The sequence below is a fragment of the Aquila chrysaetos genome, chromosome 12 (assembly GCF_900496995.4).
Source record: "Aquila chrysaetos chrysaetos chromosome 12, bAquChr1.4, whole genome shotgun sequence".
NCBI lineage: Eukaryota > Metazoa > Chordata > Aves > Accipitriformes > Accipitridae > Aquila > Aquila chrysaetos.
Genome location: NC_044015.1, coordinates 8425686 through 8445613, shown reverse-complemented (window position 1 = coordinate 8445613; position 19928 = coordinate 8425686). Strand labels below are relative to the sequence as shown.

The following is a 19928-nucleotide window of genomic DNA, read 5'->3' as shown; positions in this document are numbered from 1 at the left end:
TGTTTTATGAGCTTCCTACTGGTAAGTGCTCATCCTCGTCATGGCAGAAGCTCTGAAGTTGAGTGGAGGAAACTTTATCAGAATTGCTTTGCCAGTGGAATCTCCAGAGGAAGGAAGAGAGTATTTCACAGTTTACAATAGTCTTCCTTCACAAGGGCTGTCTGAGACCTCTTGTCTGCAGCAGATAGATAAAACAACACAAAAAAACCCCAAACACCAAAGCCTAAAAGCAATATGCCTACAAAAACTCCAGCCTAAAAAACAAAGACTGCCTCTTTTAGTTGGCAGTATTCCCTTACGCATCACTGACATGGGGCTCTTCTTGGTTTTTCCCAGGGAATTCTGCCATCCACCAATTTTTTTTTATCACCTTTTAATATAATGGAAGATGAATACAAATGCAAAATTTTCAGAAAAAAGAAAGGCTGAAAAGCATTTTCAAAAGCACACAACTGAGAGGTTAAAATATCTTTATTAAAAGTCAAAGGCACTTAAAAACTTCAACCCTCTTGTTCAGAAAGACTGGGATTCCTGTGAGCTAAAGCTCATACTGGATCCTAAGTTACATAGTTATTTCAGGAAAAAGACCTCTGATACAGTTACTTAGGTTGAACTGCAGATCTTCAAGCTAGAAATGCCATCCAGCCTCCTGCTTAGCTGGTTTCCATGTTACTGATTTATTCTTTTCTTATTGTTATTTCACATTTGTGCTTTTTTGTGCTTTTGCCAATTGATTTGGGAATATAAGAGCCTTGTTTCTTGTACTGTACTAAGCTGAGTGCAGTTGTCCACCCTCCTCTCATGCTACATGAGCACAGACGTAGTTCCTTAAAATTAATCCAATTCCTCTCTGCCAGAAAAACGGGAGACTCTAAACCTAAATCAAGTCAAATTTTTAGAAATGCTGAACACTTCTTATTCTTATACACTCCAGACCTTCATTTTCACAAGTGAAAGCCCAGCTTTTTACAAGTGAATAGAAATACTCCAGATGACCTCTTTTCCCTTACAAACAGAGGTGCCTAACAAGGATTATCTAGCAGCAACTAATTTTCCAGTTGGAAGGTTTACTTGATAGGCCACTATGAGACATAATAGGTAAGAAAAGGCTATATAAACACATTAGGAGTAAGAATCACAAAAACCAGTCAGGTCTGATATTTGAAGGAGGACAGCAATTGACAGAGGACATGTCAAATGTCAATTCTTTCTATACCGAGAAAAGTTAACAGATACTCACTGCAATGCATTGGGAAAAGAGAACAGGTCAGACTAAGGAAAGACTGGAGTGAAGACTATTTAGGTTAGTTACAGCCAATCAAGTTACTGGTTAAGGATCCAAACCCTCAGTAATTACCTTTGAGAGTATGGGGACAGGTGCCAGAGGGCTGACGGAAAGCAAATATTGCCTCTCTGTATCTAGGAAAGGAAGATCAAGGTCATTAGAAGCCAGGCCTTCCATATGAACACCTAGAAAAGATACTAGAACCATACCAAAAAAATTCTGAAAGAAAACAGTTGAAAAATCAGCAGAGGGCTACTAAGCGGTCAAGAACAGCTGACATTGATATGATTGATTTATTCTTGGCAGATCAATCTAGTTTGTACTTCAAGGCTGAGTGAGTAACAAAGAAACAATAGTGTGCTGTAGTTTGCTATAATTAAGACTTCTAATGCTGTCCCATGAGACATTCTTGTAAGCAAACAAGTGAAATAGTGCTTAGCTGAAATCACCATAAAATGAGCATGCAAGAGATGTAACCAGTACTCAAAGGGCAGTTTTTCAAAGATCACTGTCAGTCTGAGAGGACTATACAAATGAGCCCTGCAAGGGCTTATCTTGAACTAACTTGAGCTAATTTAAGTTGGATAGCAAATTATCATCTAACATGCTTAGAAAATTTGCAGATGACACCAGGCTTTGAGGAATTGCAGGAGTTCCAAAGGACCAATGTAGGACTCAAAGATTTGGATAAATTAGAGACATGATCCAAAAGAAATGAGGACAAATCAACAATGGTCTTAATCTAAAAAAAAACCAAAACCAAAAAAACACACAAAACCAAAATACAACAACATAGAAACAAACTGGGGAACTGCTGGCTAGGCAGGAGAATTGTAGAAAAGGAACTAGGAGTTATAGCAGATCACAAATTCAATATGGGTTAATGATTTGTTGTCACTTTTAAAAATAGGAAATGCTGATCTGATATGTATTAACAGGAATGTTTTAGTTAAGACAAAATTTGCAATTATTCCATCCAATCTGCCATTGCCAAATCTCATCTGGTGTACTGCACCTAATCTTAAGTACTGCAATTTTAGAAAGCTACAGGCAGACAAAATACAATCAAATCCTGAGCAACACAGTCAATACATTATTTAGAATGAGATCAAAGTTTTATTCTCTTTTGGAAAAGATACCAGGACCATCTCTTACAGTCTTGGAACCCTGCACTATTTTCTTAACAAAACCAAAAAAATTTTAAGATTTACTAATTTTATTTCTTATGAACACCCTCATTTTGTTTGCTTCCCTGAAAACACGAATGAATGCTTGTCTGACTTGTAAGTGATCGAATCTTCCGAACTATCAGCTCTCCACAGATCACAGTTCAAGTAACACATGCTCAGAAAATATGTCTTATGTGCAAACACCCAAGGCATTTAACTGTTTTATTCCCACCCAACTGTAGAATAGCATGATAGAGGAAAGATATCTATATAATCTTCTAAAACTTAAAAGGTATTTTAGAGTACTTAGGGGGCAATGTGATCAACAATTCTTTATATCCACTTGGTGCATAACAAGTAGTGGTTGGATTGATTTGTAGTGACAAAGTTTTAAAGGAAATTTTTCTAAATAAGGAGGCCATGAAACATTAGAACAGAAGTTTTGTAGAGTCTAGCTTTCTGTTGGAGATTTTTAAGTCTTGGTTTGAGAAACATTTGTCAACATCTTTATCAGTAGCTTATGACAGTGGGATGCAGTGGGAAATAATTTTAGATTATCTAAAATCCTCTGTTGAACTTGCTGAAATCCCCAAAATAAGACAAATACAGGATATGGTGGGATCTCAGGTAACCAGAAGATACACATGTACATATGTACACATAGAAGGAGACAGAGATTCATCTTCCATGTCTTTTTTAAAGAATGGTTCTTTACCTGCATTATAAGATTGCATCTGCATTTACATATTTCTAAGTCTTTATTTTTAAATATTTTAATGATGCTTTTATGGCAACAGGCAAAAAAAGATAATTAAGTACCTCTGAGTAATCCAGTTCTAGGAGCTATATTTGTCATTCTTAAATTAAAACACTTTGTAAGTATTTATGTCAAAATAGTTTGTACAACAGACATTTATCCCATGGAAAAGAGCTGTAAAACTACTTGAAATTCTGAAGTCATGGAAAAAACTCCAGCTTCACCCACAGTAACACTCAGTAGAAGAAGAGTAAGAGCTTTAGCCAGCCTTGAGGGGAAAAGGAGTTCTGGTGCCAGTAGTGAAGGTGTTTCCTGTTTGGAGACAAGCTTGAAACACTAATTCTTTAAAAATTCAGACACAAAAGGTCTAAGGCACAAGTTTTCCCCAAGGTCTAGATGGGAAGAAAAGATAATTCCCAAAAACATACTCATCCCTCAGCCTCTGTGTCTCATTAAGTGTGAATAAGGTAGGCAATACAACTGCTACAAGAAGCTGGAATTTCTCAGGCTGCCTAAGACAGTCTCCACTCTGTCTGGAGTGAAACCACAGGAGCCAGAAAATCTTATCTCCACTTCTTATTTCGGGAACTCTCTGATGTGACTCACACTGCTCAATTTCCTCCAAACAGGCAAAAATACACATTCAAGAATCTGAGGCCAGGGATCACTTGCACTGGCAAGATGTGATGCAGTGCACTAAAACATGAAACAGAACAAAGGAGCAGAAGAAACAAGTCACACCTTGAGTTAAGATAAAAGCAGGGCTGGTCTTAAGATTGTGCATACTTGGCTGCCTGCAGTTGCAGGTGAAACTGATCCCATGCAGAAATTGATTATTTCTAATTCTACTGTTGGAAATCATGGCAGAGAAGCTCTTGGAATCTTGTCACCCTTCATGCACTTGTAAAAAAGAATAACTATATAACCCATGCATAGACCCAGCACTGTTGATTTTACTGCCCAGGTCTGTTCCATAGTCCCTGTCCTGGTTTCAGCTGGGATAGAGTTAATTGTCTTCCTAGTAGCTGGTATAGTGCTATGTTTTGAGATCAGTATGAGAAGAATGTTGATAACACACTGATGTTTTCAGTTGCTGCTAAGTAACATTTAGTCTAAAGTCAAGGATTTTTCAGCTTCTGATGGCCAGCCAGCAAGAAGGCTGGAGGGGCACAAGAAGTTGGGAGGGGACACTGCTGGGGCAGCTGACCCGAAGTGGCCAACGGGGTATTCCATCCCGTGTGACGTCACATCTAGTATAGAAACTGGGGGCAGTGGGGTGGGGGGATCGCCGCTCAGGGACTAACTGGGCATCGATCGGCGGCGGGTGGTGAGCAATTGCACTGCACATCATTGGTATATTCCAATCCTTTTATTATTACTGTTGTCATTTTATTAGTGTTATCATTATCATTACTAGTTTCTTCTTTTCCATTCTATTAAACCGTTCTTATCTCAACCCATGAGTTTTACTTCTTTTCCTGATTTTCTCCCCTACCAGTTGCTGGGGGGGAAGTGAGTGAGCAGCTGTGTGGTGCTTAGTTGCTGGCTGCGGTTAAACCACGACAGTCCCATACTCTCAGCAGGTGAGATGTCACAGATGTGACACTGATGGGGATGCTGGCTGAGGAAGAGAACAATTACAGCTTTTGGCAAATGAGATAAGTGAGAGGAAGTTTTAGGATTAGGAGATTAAGTAGGTGGTTGGTTCTGTAAAAGTGGTCATCATGAGAAATGTTTTTTGTTTTGCAAATTCTTTGCATAGCTTCTGCCTAGCTCTTTTCCCGGAGAACACTGTTTTGACCTATCAGATAGCATGTGAACTATCAGTAGCACTGGAGTGCTGACATGACCTTCCATTCTCCATTTGCAGTATTATGAGGGAGAGACTACAAAAAAGGATGAAGAGGGCAGTAGTTTCACTTCCTTACTAATACATCTCACCATTAGTTTATGAATTCCAAGCTTCATGTCTGTTCTTTTCAGTGCTTAAGTGAGTTTCATGTAAATAATTTTTATACATGGACACAGTATTTAATGTGTTTGAGTCCATAACTACAGCAATATTCAACAACAGGTTTTTAATCATTAAATACAGCATCCTATAACTTCAATATTGTAATTTCTCAGATTTCTCCATAAGCTTTCAGCCCAAATTGCCCACTCCAGGAGCTGTACTGCTCTAGGAAGAAATGTCTGCTAAGCAAGCTTCAGAGAAGGCTGGTACAGATATTTTAGTCCTTAATTTTTTTAGTGGGAAACAAGCAGTAAAGAAACTCTTCAAGTGTTATCTGCAGCAGAGCATAGAGAGACACATTTTTGAAGGATCTAGAAGTTTTGGATTGTGTACCTTAAAGATGCTTTGGGTGATACTGACCTTTTAAAGCCAAGCCCCAGAGTCTGTCATCACTGTCTGATGCCATTTATAAAACCAAGCAGCAGAAAGGTCCATCACCAAAGCTACTGGCATTCTGTGGAATGAGATCTTATCACTTGGTATTTGAAATCTTCAAAGTAGAAGACCAAAGTACAAGGAACAATTGCACAGCACTGAGAAGTAAAACCTGACCCATGAACACCCAGCAAAAGCATATCATTCATACTACTCATGACTTTTCTCAGTCAGTAGACCATGAGAGAACATCAGTCTTGAATTAAGTACTCTTTCAGGAGCATTCTAGCCACTCCAACACAAGTTTGCCACAACCATACCATCCATGAATTACTGCAAGAAAGAAGTTTACTTCTATCAGCTGGATAAGCAATTGCTTTTTAGGAAAGGTATGTTTAACATAAGATCATCAGTGGAAGATACTTCAATTGACACATATAGTAGTTGTTTCAAAAACAAAGAAATTCATCACTGACATTGAAAGCAGTGGTGTTAAATTGTTCAATTTTATCATTTCCCAGGCAAAAAACCAGCACCACAAGGCTTTTTAAAGTCCAGTTAACTGGTGTCAAGATCATTAGGACTCTCCTTATTTCCTGGGCCCGAAAGCAATGCTGTAATACTTTAACTTTCCAGTGAAAATTTTGCTCTTCCACAACTTCTAGATTTCTTGACTCATTAGGAAGGGTGAGTCTGTTACCTACTCTGAAATTGCTGCACTTTCATATTTGAGCCTAAAAAGGAATCCACAAAGTCATTTTTCTCAAATGTAAAGCATGTACCCCACACCACACAGCCCCTTGATAACCCTTCACCAAAAGGGTTGTCAAGCACTGGAACAGGCTGCCCAGGGAAGTGGTTGAGTCACCATCTCTGGGGATATTTAGGTGTTTAGGGACATGGTTTAGTGGTGGACTTGGCAGTGTTAGGTTTACAGTTGGACTCTGATCTTAAGGCTCTTTTCCAACCTAAATGATTGATTCTGTATTTATCCTTCCTGGTGCATATTAGTTGGGTTTTTTCCTCTCATTTGTCAACAGGCATTTACTCATCTTTTGTAGTCACACATGATTGTAACCAGTAGCAAAGTCTGGTTATTTAGGCCACAGAATTAATAATCAGCTAAGATTACTTTTATAAAAGGTATTGGATCAGCAGGAAGCAAAGGGATTCTCATTTATCATCTATAAAATTATACTAGGCCTGCATGCAACGTTCTTATTTGAAGCAGTTAAGAGTCCAGTTTATTTGTACTTCTTCTAAGCAACAAAATCCCCACAATGTTAGACCGGGTACATAAACTACAAAGGAGAAGCTACCCTACTGTCAAAACAGAATGAAAGATCCAGATTTATGCCTACCTGAAGGTAAGTAAATTAGGAGTGCAGTTGCTCTATACCCTCTAGAATCAAAGACAGAAGTAGTTTAGATAAAGGTTAAGTCAAAGGAGATCCATTTTCTCTCTTCTCTAAAATGAGAGCAAATACATTTGCTTAGATGCTTAAAGTAATGGGAAAAGAATTTGGAATAAAACTGACAGTATTGTGATTTTTCATCTCTTACTCAGGTTGTGCCATTAGCTTCTGAAAATACAAAATAAAAGTTAAACCACCAGTTCTATGGGTTTGCTTCTATCCTCTAAGGCAGGATTCAATTTTCTTCCTCTGAAATAAACAGTGTACATGCCCTTTTAAAGGCACTTCCCTCACTTACTAGGGTATGTAATTTAGTAACATGGAGTAATAAGAATACATTCCTATGTATACCAAACACTATTCCCTGACCTTGGCACTAACTGAATGCCAGCATTTGGGAAAGCAGTTCTTTGTTCTTTTGCTCTGCATGTGATGTCCCTTCTCGCAGAGCAGAATTATTGCTATAGCTAAACCAGCCCACAGACACGAATATTAGTAGTTCACCACATGAAATAAAAATAATCTACCTTTTTCCTTCAATGTATATCCAGAATTCTGCAAGTAAGACTTCATACAATTACATTCTCCATTCATCTTTTCTTCTTCATTCTGAGTTTTTCCTGAGGAACTGCAATCCCAACACCATGACTAAGGAAGGACACCATTTCCCTGCTGGGTACCTCCAGCCCTAAAACCACCATTCAAAATACCCTTATATCTCTGCTCCATGAATGCAAATGCATGAGTTTACCTTGAAGAAAAGCAGCTGCAGCTGAAAGGCCCTTATATTCAGGATGTCATATATCCCACATAAATGAACTCTGATCAATTAAACAACTTGCACTGTTCATCTCTACAGGCCACAAAGTAACAGCTGGGTCTCTGGAATCATCACCTGCACACGATGCTTTCATCATGCCCCCGACATATGCTGTAAGGCATGGACACTAAGGGCAGGGAGGGACAACCAAAGGACAGCAGAGCCCTGAAAACAAACCCAGCAGACTGGTTTCACTGACCAAGGGGATTCTAGGGGGGGAAGCATGTGTTCAGTAGTTCAAAGACTAGCAATCCTGTGACAGACAGATCATTCAGAAGGAGAGCTAAGAGAATGACACCTCCTGGTAGGAAACTCTAGAGTGCTCAGAGAGTAGAAATATTTCATGAAGTACCCTCTAAAGAAATACCTTTCCAGGTGGCTATTAGAAATTTGTGTTTAAGTCTGGGGAAGAAGCAGCAGCTAGGAAGGCTCAGAAAGCATGTGATGGGCTCTTTGTAAGTATCAGGAAAGTAAAGAAGGTGATCAGAAGTTTTCTGCATATAAAGGGATAAAGTTGGTACAAAAAACCAAATGGATACAAACCATCTGTGAGTAAATGTAGACTGGAAATTAGGAGGGAGTTTCTAGCCAGCAGAGCAATGAGGTTATAAAATTGCCTTCTATGAGTAGCAGAACAAACCCCTTTGTCTTCATGCAGATCTTGGTCAATTTCTGAAAGGGATCATGTGAGAGCTTTATTCATGAAAGCAAGGTATAAAGGACCCAGCAGAGGTCCTTTACACTCCTGCATGCTGGAGGTTGGCTTGGATTCTTAACTTTAAGTGCACAAACAAAGCCTCTGGCTTCTGAACTGACTATACATACACAGATCCAAACGAGGTTAATACCAAGAGAGATAATGTTATTATCCTGCATTTGTTCTGGCTTCTTTGCTAATCTGAGGAGCTGCTAATCAACAGCTGTTGAAGAAAAAAATCTCCATCCAAAGCCTATTAAAATGAGTGGGCCAAGCAGAAAAGCAGACCTGTGATCTTTGATGTCCATGATAGTCATAATTTACAACAATGTATTTCATTTGCACCAGCGTTTTAGGCTTTCTTCTGCTCAGCTCAAGGGTGTACTCTCACTCTGGGATAAAAAAACATTTGCAAGTACAGCTGAAAATTAACCCTCATTTTATTTTCTCTCATGTGAGAGTTAACACGTGATGGAAATTACCTACTTCAAAATTCTTTTCTTAATATTTTCCTGTAATACAACAATGGGCCAAACATATCCTTACATCTTGTGCTCTGCTGTCAAAGAGCTCAATAAAAGGAAAAATTTATACAGCTGGACTTCAAACCGATTGTTTCCGTTTTCCTGACTCTGGTAACCTGGATTGGCCTAATGGCTTGAGAGAATCCAGTGATGAGCTTCACTGCAGCACAATGTATATTTAACACATTCGCATAATACTAATATTCCTTTTCTAGTCACTTGCTGTTCAGAGGCTAAATAGCAAAATAAATATGAGGATGTTTTGACATTAAGATACTCCTGGCTCACAGGTTTTTTGCCTATTCTCAAAGGAAATGTTACATTTGATCTTGAACTGCAATCCAGTTTCTTCCTTTTAAGATGTCGTGCAAGTTAACTAGTGTAGTCTGGGCACTGAAAGCAAGCTAGAAGTAGCAGGTCTGAGACCTGCACAGTAAATTGATGTGGGGTTTTGGCAGGATAAGCCAGTTGGATCTGAACTCCGTGTTTCTGCAGCCAGATGACTTCTGCTACCTGAACTTGTTCAACTACAACTGGCTTTGATATCTCCACATACAGCAGCAGTACAGCCTCACCTTCTTTCCCCCATCCCTCATTTCAATCCAAATTGCTAAAAAAAGTGACAGTTATCAATACTCAATAACAATTTCTCAAAAATTCTACTCAAGGCCAAATTAGCTTTTAACCACAGATCAGAAAATCTCATAAGCCATGCACAAGGGCTAACCCATTTGGGCTTTCAACCCAGGCTTTTTCAGGGATCCTTTCTGTCACCAAGTTACTTGGAAAGGGAAACCAGTGTGTTTTCTTCGTAACTATCAGTTCCTGTGTATTAAACTTTTCCACTTAGTGACTTCAGCTGAAGGCTGTAAACCACAGAACATAATGCAGGGGAAAGGAGTCATCTCAGATACTCAACCTATCTGAATGTTGCAGTGCGAGTCAAAACATAATGTAGTCTCAAAGCTGGACTCCTGACATTTAGCCCAGAAGAGGAGTTGAAATGCTGTATGTAGTGCTTTGCCTGAATTTTAAAAGTAGGTTCATGACTCAGGTCTGATTGATTGAAAAATACTGTTACTGACCACACAGAATTGATCTGGAGAAATGGGGGAAGAAGCTATGAACCTTCTATCCGCAAGGATTCTCTTTTGTGAAGATCTAATCTTTGCATGCATGAAAACATTTAAGTGGGAAGTCCATTTACACATTCATAAGCACATACACATAAAGTGAAAAACAAACAACCCCAAAACTGTTTTTCACTGCTTTTTCAGTAATCTTAGCACTTGAATTTCACAGAATAGCCCATGTTGGAAGGGACCTCAAAAGATCACTTGGTCCAACCTATCACGGGAATGGAAGCCTAGATGAGATTATCTAGCAGCCTGTCCAATCACATTTTGAGAACTTCCAGTGATTTGCCCTGCTTTATACATGCACAGCTTTTTCAGTGATATTTAAAGGGAAGACTAGTAAGAGACTTAACCTTTCTGCTTTTATGGCAAAGGTTTTAAGAATCCAATAAGCAGATGGGAGTCCTACAACAGCCATCTCAGGTATACTCACAGCAAGAAGGGAAAGAGACAGGTCAAACATAAGAGAGGGATAACTGGGCAGAACCACTCTGGAAATCCCAAATAAGACACAACACCCACCTTGCTCTGCTAGCACCTATGCCTCAGGAACTCCTAGGGACCTATCACTTGACATAACTACAGTATTGTATCTGTTTTATTGCAGATATTCTATGTATGCTTTAGCTGGACTGCCAATACATAGGAAGAAAATGCAACTCCATTTATATTATTCACCTGTGCTTTGCTCATAACACATTTAAGCTACTGATCTGATAATTTTTAATTTTTTTTAGCATGCCTTTAGCGCATTCTTCTGCTGTTAGGTTTGATACTGGCACATAACTGGATTCCTTAAACTATATTCAAAATCCATATTTGCTGAAAAACTAGCATTTAACATACTCATGTAATGATCGGTGTACTTAAAGCGACAGTTTCCATTTTTTTTTCAGAAGAAAACCCTAATCTGAAGTGTAGTTTGAGTTCCTGAGTGGTATAAGGCTAGAGGATATAAAGACTTAAGATAAAGTAACTGTATTTTGTTGTGTCAAGCTACTGCTTACATCTAGTAATCACTCCAGAGCTAATTTTTAAGGGCACTGCACTCACAAGTGGATTTGAAGGTTATTTGAAGACCGTTTGTCCACCTCAGTAGCCAAAAAAATATGAAACTCTGGGAAAAAAATTCAAAAAGAATGCTCAGTATCCATACACACTTCCTGAACAGGGCAATTTTTCTTGGGGGATGGGGGCACATAATAGGGAAGAAAAATGTTTCTGGACAGTTACTGTAAAGCGATACAAACACCACAGCCTTAATGCTACCACAAAGCCCAGTTGAAATGCAGTTAAGTGTGACAACAAGAATGTATTTGTCCCCTATCAGCAGTTTCCATCACCCAAATATTTCACTTGATACACAGGAACCCATTCCCTCAGCACGAACATGCACAGTGTCTTTGTTCTCCACATATTTTCATCAAACCTGTAGGAATATAGCAATACTGATATCTCTATCATGATCTCAAATTGAGTTGACATTTATTAACACTTTAACAGTTTTTAAACAGAAAAAGTGTATTCACAGGACCCTCTTGTAAGGGATGCAATAGAGAACACAAGGCTATTATCTGTTTTATCCCTTTCAAGACACTCAGGAAGGTAAAAATGTTACAGATACCGGGACATCTCATACCTTTATGAAAATGAACCAGGGTAGCTACAATAGTTATACCCAGCTATCACACCATGTCACATGAACCACAGTTTTTGTTGCTTCCTTTTAATCTCTCTGATTGCTGGAATATGTAGAGAAGTTTGACCAAGTTCAGATGCACTAGCTCACCAGTAACTTGGTTAGGTATCCCAGATTCAGCCTAACCACACGTTCTGTAACACCAACAGGTCAATCCACTCCGACATACATTGCAATATTGACACAACCCAAGCCAATATAGGGATAGGTGCATTTTACAAGGCCATGTGGATTAAAACAATCTGATGATAGGAAGGGCATAAACAACAACAGTGCAACTTTATAGTAATTTGGGTCCAGTCCAAAGCCCGCAAACTCTAACAGAAAACAAGCCCTGTATGTAACACAGAAGAGGAAAAAATGCTGGCAACACTTACCCTTATGGTCTGGCTACAAGTACTCAAGAAATATATCTACTAGCCTATCTTAACTTTCATCACATTGGTTCACTGTTACCTAATTTGAGGTGTTTAGAATACTTTTCCTCAGAACAGTGGTTTTTAGGTCATCACTGTGAAGAGACAAGATATCACTTGGCCAAATTAATAAAAAAACCCCCTTCATTTTTCAGAAAATAGTACCAAACTCACTGCCACAGTTAGATATGAGTAATCCTATTACAAAAGGAAAGTTCCTACATGCAGTATAATTGGAGGCAGGCTGTCTCTGGTCCGAGACCCTTGTTGCCCCATGCCATCCTCTTTGTACCCCTGAGGCCCACAAAGTGACGCACTAACAATTGCCGCCAACAGCAGGGGATTTCTGTCTTCAGCCTAAAAGCCAACAGGAAGCTCCTATACTTCAGCATGGCGTAGGAAACTACTTTTGGATAAAGGGGGTGCTTAGGAAGACAAAAGCATCAAGGAGAAGACGACAAAGTTCCACTTTGCCTATTACTAAGTCACATACTTACCTGGTCAAACTCATGTCAGGTCAAGCCAGACACCTGCTCTCCTTGTTGAGGACAAATTCCTTTAAAGTTTAGCTTCTGTCTGAGGCATGCTGTATTTCCTTTGCCATCCTTGCCCTTGCTCATCAGTGTTACCACTGTTTGTTGCTAGCTCCTTCTGTGCATCATAACTGAAATGGGGCAATAAAGTTTTCCAGAGCTGTGGCCACGCAACAGGTTTCTATACTCAAGGGAATGAAGTATCCTATACCAGTTAAAAATAAAAAGGCAAGGTTCATTCAAACAAGCAAGCTCCATAAAACCTTCTTAATGCTAAAGCTTCAAGAAGAAATAAATAAGAGTATCAGATACTAGGCTAGATTAGTAGACAAAATAATCAAAGAAAAGGCTATACACACAAAAAGTATAAAAACAATAATGGACATTCTAGACTACTTGAAAGAAACTTAAAAGAACTAACACTACAGTAATCCTACAGGCCTTTACTACTGAGCTGAACAAAGTAAGCTTCAGCAACCACCCAAACTCCACAGCACTCTCTCAGCCTTATAATCCTAAAGGGCACCTTACCCAGACATAGATTTTATCACTTTCCCTGCCTGCCTTGGCAAATCCAGAACAGTTGAGATGGTAGGCTTGTTTCTACTTAAAGCCCTTCTCACCTCTTCATCTCCTAAGATGCAGTTAGCAGGAATTTGGCTTACCTTAGTGGGGCTCTAACTGGTTTCTTCACAGTGATGGTACTACTCTGTGCCCAAAAAGGTAACTGACAACAGTATCTGCAATAATGAAATATTAGAAATTTTTATTAAGATTTAGAACAGCTAATGAAGTAGTTTAGTAAATAACTTTAATTATGATGCAATAAATCACAAAAAAATCTAATTAAAATATTACATTTATCTTGTTAAAAATCCTTAAATGCTGTATTTAGATGATACGTACTCTTCTATTTTACTTTTTCATGCATCTTAGTTTATATAGTACACTGTCTGTATTCAAGCACTGTTTTTATATCAGAGCTGGAGAAATTCATGTCAACAATGATTTACTATTGGTACGTATTAATAGAATAGCTCAGTTGAAAGTGACCTACAATATAACACTTAAAAGACATGGCTATGTTGCAACTCATTTGTGGAAATGTTCTGAAACTTTAAAAAAAATCTTTGTCTAAAATGTGAATATTCCCTCTTTTTGAAGTAAGCACATGATACAAGACCATGCTCGTACTTCAACACTGCAAGGTAACAATTCTTTTTCTTCCAGTAAATATTATAGACTCAATTTTCAACAAGCTGGTGTATCTTATTCATGCTAGACATCTGTGACCTCATGATGGATCTGCGTGGAGCTTGCCTAACTCATCAAGTGGAACCCATAAAATAAGGGGAACAGGAGGTAAACTTGTATCTCTTATTTTATATATATATATTAAGAGTAACCTACAGATTCTCAGGGTGTTAAGCTCTCCCTGTCTATGACCCTCTCCCCCCCCCCCCCCCCCCGGTATAAACGCCTTGCCCTGCAACGGACCCGTGACGGCGGCTGCCCACTGCAAGGCCCCTGCTCTGGGAGCCGGGGGAGAGGAGGCACGGCAGCTAAGGAAGGGGCGCAGGGACGAGGGCACCCCTAAGGCCTCGACCGGCAACTCGAAGGAGTAACCGCACGCCTTCACCGTCCGCCCTCTCGCAGCCTGTGAGGAGAAGCCGACCCACGGCCTCCGCCTGCCCGGCCGGGAAGCCGCTCGCCTCACGACGAACCCGCCGGGCGGCAGCGCCTGCCCCGCCCCCGGGCGCGAGCACCGCCTTCCCGCCAACCGCGGAGGACGGCGGGGGGTGGCGGCGGCGGCGCGTCCCGGTCACCTCACAGGCTGGCGGTACCGCCATGGCGGCGGTGCGGGACGTCGAGATCGACCCCGAGGGCACGTTCAAGTACATCTTGGTGCGCCTGCAGCGCCCGGGCGGCGAGGAGCGGCGGGACATCGTCCGCGGCACCAAGGCGGCCGAGTTCCACAGTGGGTGACGGGCCGGGGCGGGGGCTGGGGAAGCGACCGTTAGCGGGCCCACCCCACCCCCGGCAGCGGCCCTGAGGTGTGGGCCGTGGCCGCCAGTTCCCAAGCGAATCTGAGGCGGAGGAGGGAGTCCCTGGTGTCAGTGGGCATAGCTCAGAAGCCCCCGCCCACCACCTTCCCCGCCCCCCCCTTAATAGGTGCCTCATGCGAATATGAAAAGTGGGTCAATGTTTCTGTCAGATGTCATTTCCAAACCTGATAAACCTCATTTAGGAGAATGTGATGTGTTAACTTAAGTAAAAAAACTGAAATAGAGAACCTTAATTAGAGCTGTGTAATTTCTATGTCTGTCAAGAGAAACCTCCCTCCTTTGCAGATGAAAGAAGGGAACTGGAGGAAGATGAGCGGGAAGTAGCCAAAAAGAAGAGTTCTAGAGTATTTGGTGCCTAGTGCGTATTCTAATGGCTCTAACCGTTCTCCTTGTGCAGATCATATATTTGAAAAAGTAAATCCTGAAATGGAAAAGCTGGGATATGAGTGCAAGTGCCTTGGAGGAGGGAAAATTGATCATAATAGCAAAGACAAGAAAATTAGGGTATTTGGGCTCTCTACAGTAAGTGCATCTCTTGTATTTCTTCAAATCCTTTTGTCACTGATGTTCTGGGATTTTTATTTTATAGTATGGTGACTTATGACAATTTGAATCACAGTGTAAACATTAACTGGAAAACTTGCCGGGCTTATTTGTGAGATAGGTTAGAAAAACACTAGTTTTAAGGGCAGGACACCAAAGCAAAAATAATAGATAACTTAATGCTGAGTAATACCAACATTAAGTTACAATCCTGACTAAAAATGGAAGTTAGCATCTCTTGACTCAGAATCTTTTAATCTTAGTGCTAGAGCAGGAATAGCCCATTTGTAGCCACAGGGTCCTGATCCAGCTATTGTGTGATCTTTATTTGCCAATAAAAACGTTGGTTGGCAATGACCAGCTAAATTGTGAATGTTGTTCAGTGTATGTGTTGGGTGAGAAGAGTAGACCCAGTTTATGTGTGGTGAATTTTTAGTAGGTGAATATGTAGTTTTACATAAATGCATTTTGTGGGAAGAAAAGTAACTTCCAAGAATATGGAAACTAAAGAATTTTTGTTACCTGTCACTGTTCTGTGTAAGTTCAGATTCTTTATGAAAGACTCAATAAGTGGTAATGATTTCTTGAATTTAGGGAACATGCTATAGTCTGTTTCTGGTGTTGCTCTGTGAGGAAGCGTAGCTACTTCTGTAGTATTACTGTGAGTAAAGATACTAGGCTTCTAATGTAGACAAGAAGAAAATAGTTCTATTAAGTTAATTTATTTTTTTATAGAAAGTGATCGTTACTTCAAATCTGCTTACCTTAGACGAGCAGTGAAGGTTGGGCCTTGAATGTGTTTTAAATGTTAGTGCTACTTTTGTTCCAAGATGTCTTTTGCCACCTGGAATCATAAGAAAAAAAAAAAAAAAAACTCTTTAGGAGTTGTGTGAGGTGGAAAGGCAGTGTATAATGCTTACTCTACTAAATTCTTGTCATTGTAGGTCCTCAAAGCTGCATTTTTAGATGAGGCTTGACACTTGTATATAAATTCAGCTGCCAATTTAGTGTTAGAGGCAGTGGTCAACTCTTGCTTTGTAATGCAATGTCTGTGGAAAATACCTTGTTTCTCTGCTTTTGGTACCTTGACGCTTACAGATGAGCACCATGTAAAAGCAGAGTTTTATTACCATGAGGGCTCCTGTCAGATAGAGAGGTTCAGAAGACCTCAGTAGCAGGTCAGAAGTTAGTATATTAATTACATGGGTTTAATGCTTCTCTTTACCTGGAGATTTGTTGTCAGACTCTAAACCAGAACTATCTTGGTGTTTTATGAAAACCAGAGAAATAGCCATTGGCTTTTTTTGAAGTAGATGCTGTGCGATTATTTGCAAAGCTGGATGGGGTCTTCAAAGTGACTACCAAGGCAAGAGTGATCTGTAGGTGTGTTGCTTTACAACTGACAGTATAAACCTGCAGTATTTCTGACATAACTATATTATCTGGTATTTTTTAAAAGTTTGCATTTTATAATGCATCAATAATTTTAACCTGTGCAGTTTAAATGCTGCTTTACTTAAGCTGTTACTTTTGGGCAGAGTCAGTGATGAATAAAGGTACATGTTTTGTTTGATAATGCAATCTTGAGCTCTTTTTTCAGTCTTCCAAGTTAAGTTTCAAGTGAAATATTACTGGAAAAAGAAAGTAACCTGTAAATCACAGGTTTTTTTCAAACTGTTGTGCAGTAAAGGCTTTTTGACGGGGAAAAACTTACTTGTAGTTCTGAAATAAACCAAGATAATAACTCCAGTCATGTAAGACAATAATGGAAAGGCACCTTCTACCTAAGACCTAACTGTCTTAAATTTCTAACACTGTGATCAGTGATTTAAATGAGGGTTAAAAATCACATGGGTTATCTGACCTTGCCTTAGTTTGCAGTTGCAGTGGCTGAAGAGGACAAATATTTAAAATTATGCCATTACCAGCTAAGGCAAGATTGCAAATAAATAAAACATGAAGACTGTGATTTCTTTAGTGTCTAGAATAGTACTCAAATGTTCACACACGTGGTGACTTACTCCCTTTTCCACTGAGCCAAATCAGGTATTTTTATGCTCATATGTTAAAGTGGGTCAGTGCAATTGCTGTGGCTTAAAAGATCATTCAATAAATATGGTGGCTGAGGGGTTGGGAACATTTTAAAACAAGCTTCCTGCTGGAGAAATCATGTGAAAAATGCACCTTCTATTACTTGAGATTGCTTAACCCCATGTCATTTTTCTACAACTTGGGTTTGGGAAATTGGAGAGGACAATAGAAAAATAAAATATGATACTGCAAGAATAACTCTTTTAGAACCTGTATTTGATTTGTATGTAAATTATCAAATCGTAAGTGGGTAATTTGTGTTGTCAAGAACTGAATGGTTCTGTGGACTTCCTTTCTGTACATATTTCTCTAATAAGCACTTGTTCTTTCTTGCAGGGCTATGGAAAAGCAGATCATTCGGTGACTGTAGAGTTACTGAAAAAAGTGTATACAGATTATGAAATTACATGGTCAGATGACAAGAAATAAACGGCTACCTATGAACACAACAAGCATTTCAAAACTGGTAACTCTGTGAGCTGTACTCTGATAAATAAAATTGAATGCCTTCTATGGATGTTACCATAAATCTGGAGTAACTGGACTCTGCTGTAATTTATAATACGGGTAGTAATCCCCAGATGTATCTTATTTTTTTGTGCAGAATCTGCAGTTGTAAGCCTTTTTCCTCTCCTTTTGATGTGCCATCTAATTAAGCACTCCCACATGATCTTACCTCCAGTTTGTTTTCATCCAGTCCTGACTCACTGATACATTGTAGGCTACATCAGGATTTTGCCATCAACTTAAACACCACAGGACCAAACCTGTTACCTGGTCTTTCGACAGCAGTGTTTTCTGTTTTCTTTATTTTTCTATTGCTCTTTAGGCTTTTCAACTTTCTTATCCACATTTACAAGAATCAGGGCGGAGGGGAGGGTTGACTGTTACAGTTCTTCACCAATGATTTAAGTCTTCAATTTACTCCATGGTTTTGAAAGTTCAGTATTTGTGTTCCACACAAGTAATGATCAATATCTTTTGTGTCCCTGTAAGATCCTTCCCTATAGCAGACTAATGGCAATGTCAAATTCTGACAATACTTGTTTCAGTCTGATTCCCCTGTACTTCTTTTATTCCCCATGAGTATAGTGATGCTTTTTCCTTTTTCTTTAGCAATAATTATCTTATGGTTAGCTACCTCCCAGCCAGACCCAGGACACCTAGGCAGTGTCTGAATTAACTTACAGCACCTGCTTCCTCCTGTTGTGGCAGGATGTTGCCCTTCATTTGTTGTGAAGTTACTTGCTACAATTTTCACTCTTTTGTTTCCTGCCAGTCTTCCCTTGAATGCTGTTGTGGATTTCAAGGCAGTACCTTTTTGTTCTTATGCTTACATTGTTGACTTGCAGTATTCAAGAGCTATTTGTATATAAATCCTGGTTCTTCCCTGTGCTGTGGCTCCTACTGCACTTATCTACCAGTATCTGGTGGTATATGGTGGCTTTTTCTTTTCAGTGTGCATGTGACTCTTAAAGTACAAACAGTATGAAATTTGAGAGGCTTTAGTCCAGTTTCTGTGACAAAAAAATCCTGCTGTTAGTGTAATAAGGCAGTAACTATCCATCTTATGTCACCCTTCTGTATCTTTGTTTTGATTGGCTGGGTGGAGAAGGATTTCCTCTTCTCATCCTCAGATCTTTCAGTCCATTCCTTATTAGAAGAGTTCCAGGTATCTCCATCCCAGTAATCACCTGGGAGCAGGATCTCTTGAACCTGGTGCTGCCAGTCTCTTGGTTGGCACCTGCTTCCCCCGATGTGCAGCCTGCACTTTCCCCTCCAGCGCCTCTATGAGCTTTTGCATCTGCTGTTTGTGCTTCTCTGTATGCTCTTGTACAATAGTCATCTGGCTGCAGCACTTCAAATGCCATGATAACATTGATTGCAGGTTTGATTTTTTTCTTTTTTTTTTTTCTTAATAAGATTTTGATTTCAGAATGTGATTAAGTGCCTGCATACCTAGTAACCAAGAATAGCATACAGGTCAATAATTTGCAAATTGGGTGCTTCCCACTTTGATTTTCCTCATGGGTTTTTTCCCCTAAGCTTTAGTAAAATAACTGTAACGGATGTCATTTAATTGGTGCCAGTATACAAAACTGATTTTTTTTAATTGCCTCATTTCCCAAAACTAGCAAATAGCCTTCAAAGGGAAGTCAACAGTTAAGGATAGCTCCTGCTAAAACAAACAAGCTTTTTCGTTTAATTTCCTGAGATGTTTTATGACTGATTTTAATGTTTCCCTCCACAGTACTTACGGGAAAGACATAATTTAGACCGGATTTCTTATTGTGATGACTGTTTCAGAAAGCAAGGGGATGGGGCGAGGGGAGAAAAGGGGTGATGATTTGGAAGGAGATGATAGAGTTACCAGCTGACTTCTATCTT

At 39.7% G+C, this 19928-nt stretch overlaps 1 protein-coding gene across 2 annotated transcripts; it reads left to right on the top strand.

The window, feature by feature from the left end:
* The first annotated feature begins 14613 nt into the window (after positions 1-14613).
* Positions 14614-19880, top strand: LOC115348775 (14 kDa phosphohistidine phosphatase-like). 2 transcript variants are annotated; one of them, XM_041127601.1, is made up of 4 exons: positions 14614-14818; positions 15304-15428; positions 17877-18006; positions 19792-19880. In XM_041127601.1, the coding sequence occupies exons 1-3, from the start codon at positions 14689-14691 to the stop codon at positions 17967-17969; spliced, it is 348 nt and encodes a 115-aa protein (XP_040983535.1). In that variant the 5' UTR covers positions 14614-14688; the 3' UTR covers positions 17970-18006; positions 19792-19880. The 2 variants fall into 2 exon arrangements, with proteins under 2 accessions (XP_040983535.1, XP_029887849.1); XM_030031989.2 differs by lacking the exon at positions 19792-19880 and having other exon boundaries at positions 17877-18069.
* The last annotated feature ends 48 nt before the right edge of the window (positions 19881-19928 follow it).

Coding starts and splice junctions, on each gene's coding strand:
- LOC115348775 (XM_041127601.1), top strand. CDS start 14,689: ATGGCGGCGGTGCGGGACGTCGAGATCGACCCCGAGGGCACGTTCAAG. Junction 14,819..15,303: donor CAAGGCGGCCGAGTTCCACA/GTGGGTGACGGG, acceptor CTCCTTGTGCAG/ATCATATATTTGAAAAAGTA. Junction 15,429..17,876: donor GGGTATTTGGGCTCTCTACA/GTAAGTGCATCT, acceptor TCTTTCTTGCAG/GGCTATGGAAAAGCAGATCA.